General features: G+C 35.5%; 1 protein-coding gene across 1 annotated transcript in view; it reads left to right on the top strand.

The window, feature by feature from the left end:
- The window catches only part of LOC114332285 (brahma-associated protein of 60 kDa), a 41,829-nt gene extending 41,418 nt beyond the window's left edge, over positions 1–411 (top strand). Inside the window, exon 8 of the mRNA XM_028282062.2 lies at positions 129–411. Within this exon, the coding sequence (XP_028137863.1) occupies positions 129–284 (156 nt within the window). The 3' untranslated portion in view covers positions 285–411. The remainder of the gene's footprint in view (positions 1–128) is intronic.
- The last annotated feature ends 10,560 nt before the right edge of the window (positions 412–10,971 follow it).

Below are 10,971 nucleotides of genomic sequence, written 5' to 3' on the forward strand. Positions count from 1 at the left end.
AGTGTTTGGTATAAATAAAATGGCGACTTTTTATAAATGGATAGCGGCTCAATTTGGAGTAACGTAAAATCCATAACACTTATATTATGCATGAGATTCAACTCATTAATATTGTTTTTTTTTTCTAGACGATGACTGACGTGGTCGGAAATCCAGAAGAAGAGAGGCGCTCCGACTTCTTCTATCAGCCTTGGGCACAAGAAGCAGTTTGTAGATATTTCTATACTAAGGTGCAGCAGAAGAGAGCAGAGCTGGAGCAAGCTCTTGGTATTCGTAATAATTAGATTTGTATGTGTCGGAATCCCATTAGCAACTTAAGTATAAAACAGTTTAGATTTATAATTATTTTGATACAATAATGGATCATGTGTTAATGGAAACATAACTATTAATAAACGATTTGTGCTTTTATGTATGTTTTTAATTTACCTGGAGATGAAGTTGTTCTCTGATCATTCTTCATACTTCTTTTTGTGTTCCGTAGAAGTCGTGCTCCATCTGTTTTTAGAAACTCTGCCAGTGTTCCCTTTTTATTTGTCTAACTAAAGTATTCGTTTTGTTTCTGATTCGTTTGTAGTGGTTGTATGCCTGTTGTGTTTGTTTTGTTCTGTATTGTAAAAAGGACTTCTTTTCTTCAGATTTTATCTTCACTTTCTCTCTAAGCCACGGGTTTTTCTTTTTTAATATGTTAGTATTCGTTACTTTCCTCTCCAAGTGATTCTGTTGCAGCGTTGATTATGTTATCTTTGAGTTTTTACCAGCTTTCCTAGACGCTATTGTTTTCTAATATTTCATTCTCAGCAATCTTCTCTGATATTCTTTTTCTGTATAAGTATTCTAGTCCTGTCGCCAGGGGGGGTACAACGGCCTCCTTAATTCAGATGGACTTACCCAAGTTTTTTTTATATATTTTGACCCGTAGAATACGAATTTTTTGGGTAACAGTTGATCCGGATGTCGATAAGATTGTTATAGACAAAGAACTTGAGGAATTACATAACAGCGATTTCTCGCAAAACAAGTCATGTTTTTGTATTTTTTGGGTCATTCTAAGCAAAAAATGTTCTTACAAGTTTTTTCGTAGGATGCATAGTTTTTGAGATGAACGTGGTTGAACTTTCAAAAAATCGAAAAATTGCAATTTTTGAACCCGGATAACTTTTGATTAAAAAATAAAATAGCAATTCTGCTTACCGCATTTGAAAGTTCAAGTCAAATTATATCGGTTTTGATTATTTGCATTGCTAAAAATTTATTATTTTATTGTTAAACAAAGCTATAAACACCTAGTGCGTGAGTGATGTTTTCAATGATTTCTCATTTAAAATCGAACGAGTAGGTAGAGTAGCTACAAGTGCAAGCAAGGCAATTTCTACGTAGCATGCGTTAAAACGCATGTATTAGGCACGGGAAACACTAGGTGTTCATAGCTTTATTTAACAATAAAAAAATTAATTTTTAGCAATGCAAATAATCAAAACCGATATAATTTGACTTAAACTTTCAAATGCGGTAAGCAGAATTGCTGCTTTGTTTTTTAATCAAAAGTTATTCGGGTTCAAAAATTGTAATTTTTCGATTTTTTGAAAGTTCAACCGCGGTTATCTCGAAAACTATGCATTCTACGAAAAAACTTGCAGGAATATTTTTTGCTTAAAATGACCCAAAAAATACAAAAAAATGTTTTGTTTTGCGAGAAATCGCTGTTATATAATTCCTCAAGTTCTTTGTTTATAACAATCTTATCGACATCCGGATCACCTGTTACCCAAAAAATTCGTGTTCTACGGGTCAAGATACATAAAAAAAACTTGAGTAAGTCCATCTGAATAAAGGAGGCCGTTGTACCCCCCCCCCCTGGCGACAGGACTATTCCGTGGATTCCGTATTTAGTCCTTCATCTCTGATTTTTGTTTGTGTTGGTGCGTGCCTCTTGGTATTTCATAATGATTCCTATTATACATAATACTAGGCTATGCTACTACTAGTTGAGGCATCTTTGGTCGATTATTTTTGATGGATGTATATCTCTGTTGGTTACAACATAATCTCAATCTTTGTCCACGGGTGTTATTGAATGTAATACATTCAATACCAGCAGAACGCACTAAGTCAATTTTTTTATTTATTCAACTATTAATGCAGTCGTATATGAAAAGGTATGCTCTATATTCTGCAAAAACACACTAAGTCGTACTTATTATAATAACAGATAAAAATTTAATACTAAGTCAGTTTGACTGTTTCATTTACTAGCAGAATGCATTAAGTAACTAGCAGAATGCATTAAGTACTCTTAATGCAGTCTGCTTGTACTATTTTTGCGAAAACCGAACATACATCAAACTTTGACTTACAACATTCTGGTTTTACAACCGGTATACCTATCGTTAGGTTTAAATCAAAAGGTTAATGCACGAAAAAGAGAAACATTTCAGAAAAGGACAAAGGGACATTTCAGAAAAGAAAACGTACAAAAGGGCCATAAATGTGACAACTCATAGATCAAGCCGTGCTGTGCTAATAAACTATTTTTGAATATTGAAAATTTTTCAAAATTGTACTCTACGCCGAATAAAATTAGTTGTGCCAAAAATAATGAGTTAATGCAGTTATGCGAGAAGAAAGTAATACCAGAAGCCAGAAGTATTTCACAGGTGGTACAAAGATTTGCCGTTTGATGAAAAAATTATCAATGTTCTGCCGGAACCTGATGTCTATGATTCAGATTAGATCTTTTATCACTAAAATCACCGGAGTAAATAGATTTTAAAAATAGCACCTAGGGATGATGTCGGGAAAAGTCTACAATAGAAAAATGGGTGTAAATGTATAAAATTGCATTTTAAACTGCATAAAATGCATCCAAATGTGCATAGACATGTCGAGATAATTAATTAAGGTCCAGATTTTATCACTCGGAGGCTTTTGAGGTCGCTGAATACGAATTCGCCGTCAGCACCGACCCTCGAGGTACCTAGGGCACAGTGTCACTGCTAAGGCACATCATCTTCTGGAGTTTAGAGGGTTTTCGGCATGAAATTAATGCAAACAGATTACTCAGGGAGTGTTTGGGTGTGCTGAAGACGAATACACCTTCAGAACGGACACCTGGTGTCTAGGGTCACGCCATCTTCGAAGTTTCGAGGGATTTACGCACTTAATGCATGCAAATAGATTACTAGGCGGTTTTTGGGGTCACTTAGTACGAATACGCCATCAGAAACGAACCCGGACCACCTGGTGCCCAAGGTCACTGCTAAGGCATCATCATCATCATTCTCTTTGCCTTATCCCTATGCGGGGTCGGCTTCCCTAATTGCATTTCTCCACACAATTCTGTCTTGGGTCATATCAATGTTAATCCCCTTTACCAACATGTCCTGCCTTATCGCCTCCCCCCAGGTCTTCTTTGGTCTTCCTCTCCTACTCCTTCCAGGAATCTGCACTTCAGCTATTCTTCGTATTGGGTGATTAACGTCTCGACGTTGAACATGACCGAACCATCTTAACCTATGCTCTCTCATTTTGGCATCAATTGGTGCCACACCTAGACTTCCCCTAATATACTCATTTCTAATTTTATCCTTCTTTGTCACTCCACTCATCCATCTAAGCATTCTCATTTCCGCCACATGCATTCGTTGTTCCTCTTTCTTTTTCACTGCCCAACATTCAGTCCCGTACATCATAGCCGGTCTTATGGCTGTTTTATAGAATTTTCCCTTCAGCTTCATTGGAATTTTTCTGTCACACAACACACCACTCGCTTCTTTCCACTTCATCCATCCAGCCCTAATTCTACTGCATGCATCTCCATCTATTTCTCCATTACTCTGTAATACCGATCCTAGGTACTTAAAACTATTGCTTTTCACAATCATTTCACCATCCAAAGATACCATTTTATTTGTAGTAGCTCCATCTTTAAATGAACATTCCAAATACTCTGTTTTTGTCCTACTAAGTTTTAAACCTTTTTCCTCCAGAGCTTGTCTCCACTGTTCCAGTTTTTGTTCTAAGTCTCTTTCACTATTTCCTACTAACACGACATCATCAGCATACATTAAGCACCATGGAATGTTACCCTGTAGTTTCGCTGTTATCTGGTCCAAAACTAATGAGAATAAATACGGACTAAGCACAGAGCCTTGGTGCAATCCTACTTTCACATGAAATTTATCAGTCTCTCCCACACCTGTCCTAACACTAGTCGTTACTCCCTCATACATATCCCTCACAATCTTTACATATTCACCAGGGACTCCTTTCTTATTGAGTGCCCACCACAGAATCTCTCGAGGAACTCTATCATATGCTTTCTCAAGATCAATGAATACCATATGAGCGTTTGTTTCTTTACTCCTGTATTTTTCCATCAACTGCCTTATAATGAAAATTGCATCTGTTGTTGATCTACCCTGCATAAAGCCAAATTGATTCTCGGATATTTCGGTCTCTTCACGTATCCGTCTGTCAATTACTCTTTCCCATATTTTCATGGTGTGGCTAAGCAGTTTTATAGCCCTGTAGTTTGTACATTGTTGTATATCTCCCTTGTTTTTGTAAACAGGTACCAGTATACTGCTTCCAGTATAAGGTCGCTGCTAAGGCATGTTACCTTATAGAGTTTGGAGGGTGTTTTTCCATCCATTTTTCTATTGTAGATTTTTTTCCGTCATCATCTTGAACACAATTCAAAAATTACAAGTTTCTATGTGCAGTATTTAAAAATCCTAAATGCACTGGTCTAGATAAAGAAGACTAATCATCTATTTGCTTTTTGTATTTTTTTGTATCTAATAATTAAATTTCTGAAAATTTCTATTGTCCTTTTTTATTTTTCAAAAGGATTTTTTTAATGCCGAAATTCTAGTTGTCTAAGATTATAGGATAAAACATTATAATGATAAAATTGATACAACTAAAATTAACATTAAAATGTGATTAGTTGTGTGTCTACTTGTGTAAAATAGTAACATTATGAACAAGAAGAATGTACTAAGTAAGTTCATTATTTATTAAAAAAATAATTACTAATTAACCAAAAACAATAACTGTTGTTGTAATATACCACATTCTTTAAAATACCATTACTATTTCTATACAAGTAATAGAATTAAACTAAAAGTAATACTTTTTGTGTAATTTTGATTTATATTTAAGAATTTTACTAAAACTTGATTTTCTCAAAACAGTGATTTTTGACTTAGTGCACTCTGCTCGTATACCCTCGGATATTTATGTTGGTCTTTGTGGTCAAAAAATGTGTTCTTTATTTTAAGTTATTTTAAGTTCGTTATTCGTGCAGAAGTTTTTCATCAGTTCTCCATTTTCGGTTTTAACATTTTCATTATTTTTGCTTAATTCCGGGTATTACTTGGTTACCTATTCGAGCGTTTAAAATCCCCCAGTATTATCATCTTCCTTTTAACTTGATCTACTACTTGTAATTCGTCATAAAAGATTTCCCTTGTTTGAGGCTTGTTATTTTCTGGGCCGTATACTCCGATGATGTTCAGGTCTTCCTTTTCCATTCTAATTTTTGCTGTGACAATTCTTTATGATATATATTGACATTCTTTGATGTGATTTTGGTATTTTTGATGTATTAGTAATGCTACACCTTCTTTGGCCCTGTTTTCTTTTGCTACTCCACTGTAGATTAGTATATATTCACCTATTCTTGATTGTCCTTTTCTAGATATTATCTATTTGTTTCTCTTTTAATCCTTGGGTGATTTCTTGATCTCTAGTGTTGAGTGATCTGATGTTCCATGTGGTAATTCTCATCAATGTCTTTCTTTTGTCCTTATTTCTTGCCATGGTCGTCTTCATAATATCATTCCGGTTCCGAGGCTTCACCTTGTTTCTTTGAGCTTGAGAATTGTTTCTTTGAGATGGTTCCCCAATCAGAAACGATCAGTGGGAAGACCACGAAAACGATGTGCGATGGAACGACAACTTACTAGAGGCACATTGAAAAAACATACAGTCATGTCTATATAAAAAAAAAAGAAGATGAATAAGTCCCAAATGTGGTATGTATATTGATAATATTGTGACTTTAAAACCAGTACATCGAGCGCTAATAATTTTCCATTGATTTTGTGCCCATAAGGCTTTGTTATTATTCTGCTCCATGAAAAAAAAACTACGTCAGATTTTATGTTACCCTAATTACATAGAGCAGGGGTTCCCAACCGGTGGTACGCGTACCACTGGTGGTATGCGTCGCGTTGGTGAAATAAGCGATTACGCTGGTCCTCTGTCTGCAAAAGTGCCAGTGCAGTCTGTCGGGTCGGGTACTACTTCCTACGCTGTCATCATTTTTTGAAGAAAACGAAGTATCTCTAATACATACCAGATTTGATTGCTGATATAATAATTATTCTCTTGGAATCTCTTCCAGAAAGTTTTAATAAATATTTCTCTGAAGATTATTCCAAACTTGACTCGATCAGAAATCCTATTGCGGGAACCTTTTTGCCAAATGTTTCATTACAGAATTACAGGAAACATTTTAACATAAATATACAGGAAACAAAGACAGTTTTAACCTTCATCGGACTGGCTGGGGTCTATTTTGACCTTAAATCACAATTTTTGGCTGTTACTTTATAGATCTTAATTTTTAATCGGTATTCTTCCATCTATCTGTAGTTTATATATTTTATTGATAAAAAATTATGCATACAAGAACATTTAACGATTAGATTAAATTTAAACTTCAGTTTTATAACCTAGTGTCTCATAATACCCTGGCCAGCCTTTTATGTCATAAAATGCATTCTAATAAAATTGTAATAATGTGGGAATTTCACAGATTTTATTAATTAATACCGACTGTGAGTGTACTATCGTTTTATGTAAGGGTTTTACATGTTTAAATGGGGAACTCCCCATTGATGTCGCAGGTATTAATTCCTATAAATTGTGGCTACTAAAATATCCTGATTGGAAAAAGCACAATCCCAGTAATAGGGGAGTGCAATTAGAACGAAAATATGCATTGTTTCGGAAAAATTCAAACAAGCTTATATTTTTCTAAAACTTTTTTTGTTAGTTTATATACATGTTAAAGTAAAAAGTTCTACCCGCAGATTTGGCCGCTAATTGTTTATTATTTGTTTAAACAATAACAATTGTTTTGTATAAATAATTTTAAAAATCGTTGAATTTTGAAAATCGCATAATTCGAAAAAATATCTCAAATAAAAGTTACTTATTTTATAGTAAGAAATCCAAATCTGCAATAAAAAATGGGGACTTCTATTTAAGATTTTAAAGTAACCCCCCACACCACCTCCGTGGGGGGTCGTGTTTGGTGTTAAAATATTGAATACGTGTATTTTGCATTTTTTAGATTTGATGTTCATTTCGCGGGGTTCCTATTTAAAATTTTAAATTTATCCCCCACCCCTCTCCGTGGGGGGTCGTGTTTGGTATCATTCGATAAATTTTTTGAAAAATATTGAACACGAAATTTTTAGTTTTTCGATCTGACGTTTATTTCTCGTAATATTCGCTTTTTTTCTTGTGAAGCTTTGTGACTCGCCCATTTCCTTACGCCCCGCTTAAACCGTCAGATTTTTTAAATAAATACTGTTCTGCATGTACCTACTTAACTCACCTTTTCTTAATCTGACAATTTCGAGTTATTCTCAGGGTAGATTTTTTTTCGGATCCCCTTAACGAACTCCCCTGTATTAAGATCCAAGATCCAATATATGGTAGGGGTACATTTACAGAGTAGGTTAAAAGGTTTCTCCCCATGTGATTTCCTGACGCGCTCGAGCAACTGCAAAAATCCCCGCTTGGGCTCCCCTACCAATATGGCTCAATTCATTTATATCTCTGTATGTCATTACATAATCTAATAATTGTTGACATTATTAAAATTATATTTTCACAAATAGTTGGTCACAACCAACTCCAAAGGTTTATCACCGATTATCAATTAGTGACCACTGATCAGGTGCAACAGTTAATAATAGATAGATTAATTTTATTATTTTAGAATTTGCTAAAACGGCATCAATTTAGTTAAATAAAATATTTGACAATATTCTGAAACACAAAAAAATTTATTTTCCTCAACAACTTCAGAAACATTTGTTGACCAGAATTAAAAGAAGAAATTATTATAACATAGTTTTTTATGGTTTTTGAGTTGATTTTAAAAATAATAAAACATTCTAAAATGCATTTTTTATTTATTAACAAAAGTAGAAAACACTACAAAATTGTTTGCATTAACTTCTAACAAAAACAAAAATAACAATATTGTAAGCAACAAAACCAAAAAAACCGATAAAACCGTTTGAAAAATTAAGTGTTACCCGGTTCGGTTCCAAAAATTATATTTAATATCAAATAAGGGTTCAGTTCCGGTTCTGGTCCACTAAAAAATATCGGTTTCGGTTCGGTTTTCTGTTTTTAGCGGTACTGTCCGGGTCCCTGAGTTATACCTAATGATTGGAGTAGGTATAGTGTGGCCGCTCATGCGCTTTCTTCGCAAGCTCCTTCGATACACACTCCATCCCTCCTCCAACCATTATAACTTCTACTAAAGAAGTAAATATCTTCCTTTGTAGATGGTATATAATTCATTTAAAAATTTTTCTAAAAAAGATCCAAGTTGGACTTAAAGTGGCTACCTCACTGGTACGATAAAAACAAACGTTTTCGGACTAATTAGTCCATCATCAGGGCCCGGATTACGTACACTCGATACGCATCGTATCCGCCATGTTTTCCCATAGCGCCTTACGGGAAAACATGGCGGATACGATGCGTATCGAGTGTACGTAATCCCTATGCAGGTTAAAGTTCCAGATCCAAAGTAGTTGAAACTAGCTACTGTGGTAGGTCGAATGGCCTTACCAGTATAAAGAATTAGCCATTTCGGCTACATCGAGAGTGACAATAAGTCGATGTTACAAGATTAAAGTGTAATTAAACCAAAATGGAGTCTTCATCTTGGTTTCAAACTAAATGGTTATGTTGAAGACAGTAGGTTTGTTCCAACACGACCGAGAACCGTCACGAAACAGTAACGCTTCTGCGCAGGTAAACAAAATCCGTTCCAACAAAAATATGATCGTCATCGGATCGTCCTTCCCACTGTTACAACAAGAATTGTGATCTTTCGGTGACGGTTTCGTGATAATCATTTCAGTAATCGGGCAAATGCATGTGCTGGTTGGACTGACTTGCGCACTAGGATTTAATTCTTTAAATTTTTTGAGCCTTGCAAATTTTGAGCCTGTTTGCAAATCGAAAGCGGGAATCGTGATCGACTAAAAGCACACAAGCTGTCACCAACAAAAATGACAAATGATAATGATAGATAAATCAGTTATCAGTCAGATAACCGTTCCAACATCGGTTTCCAAATTACCGTCGTGGGACAATAACCATGATACTATAAATAATATTTATCAACATGTTATTTAAATAACATGTTATTTATAGTATCATGACGATAACTGGGCGATACAATTACGAACATGCGCACAACAAACGGTACAAGTAGTTTCGTGACGGTTTCTGGACCGTTCAAAAGTTCATGTTGTAACAAACCTAGTAAGAAAGTTCAGGCGGTCTCCCTCTTGGTACGTTCAGGGCAGGGCATACAGCGCGAATAGGCCTGGTCTGAGACGTAAAAGTAGGCATGGCTTACTAAAACCGAAAATGCTGCATTCTTGAAAAAAATTCTCTTTATCTACTCTATGTCATATTATGTATAAGTTTTTAGTTTGTGAAAACTGTCATAGATAGCAGTGCGTGAAGGATTTAAAGTGTAAGTGAAGTAACAATGTATTTTAAATGGGATTTACTTTTTCGCACTGTTTTTAACTTTCGCGTTGTCATGGTGACAATCCTTAACTTTCGCTTTGTCATGGTGATGACAATAGGTTTGTTCTAGCATCAGTTTCAAACGGTTTGAAACCATCAGCGAATAGTGGACCAGCGCGAATAGAGCGGATAGCACTGGTGACTGTATTATGTTTTCTCACTGTTCTCACTGTTTTTCTCACCAACTGTTTGCTGACGGTTTCTGACTAGTTTGACTGTTTGCTAGAACAAACCTAAAGGCCCCGTCTCACCATCAAATAATTGACAGTTATTTGATCAAACTTGACAGTCAAACTTGACTAGTGACACAAACTATACATACTAACTGTCACTTTGTGTCACTAACTGTCAAGTTTGATCAAATTAACTGTCAATTATTTGATGGTGAGACGGGGCCTTTATATGAGCAATACATTACAACAAAAGTTTTGACAGTTTTATGGTTTGAAAGTAGTTAGAATTTTTAAATGTCAAAGTTCTAAAAATTGTGGAATAGAAATGAATTCCACTTCTCCAACGAAGAGTTACAGCTTTTTTATTTGTTTATCGTAGATAAAATATTGTATGAAACTGTGCGTGCAGTACTTTTTGCAAACTTACGCGATTTATAGCACTCGCTCCGTTGTCGCTCGTGCTCTAAAAATAACGTGCGTTCGCAAAAAGCATACTTCACGAACTGTTTCATAAATAACTATTTGTGAACACAAAATGGAAAGAGATGACGATAGGAATATACCATATATACCGGGGCAGGAAAGAAAGTCAATATGAAAATATAAAAATAAGTATTAATAAATGGGTGCGTTCGGACGACCATAGCGGCTGGCATTCAGCAGAAATCGGCTGAGTGGTTGTATCCAGCCGTGATAGGGAAAGCTTAGTAAATCTCTCAGCGGCTGGCTTCCAGCGGTGACGTCTGACAGCTACTGCTGGCTCAGCTGTCCAGCCGCTGTGGTCGTCCGAACGCACCCAATATCACAACGGCAAAATTATTTTATTCGCCAAAGTTGTCATATATCGCCGCTACGGGCGCTGGCATAGTTTCGTGTATTATTGTCACTTGTCACGCACGGAGCCCATAGAACCTCTATTGTCAATGTCAAAGTCAAA

This window comes from Diabrotica virgifera, chromosome 1, assembly GCF_917563875.1.
Source record: "Diabrotica virgifera virgifera chromosome 1, PGI_DIABVI_V3a".
Lineage (NCBI taxonomy): Eukaryota > Metazoa > Arthropoda > Insecta > Coleoptera > Chrysomelidae > Diabrotica > Diabrotica virgifera.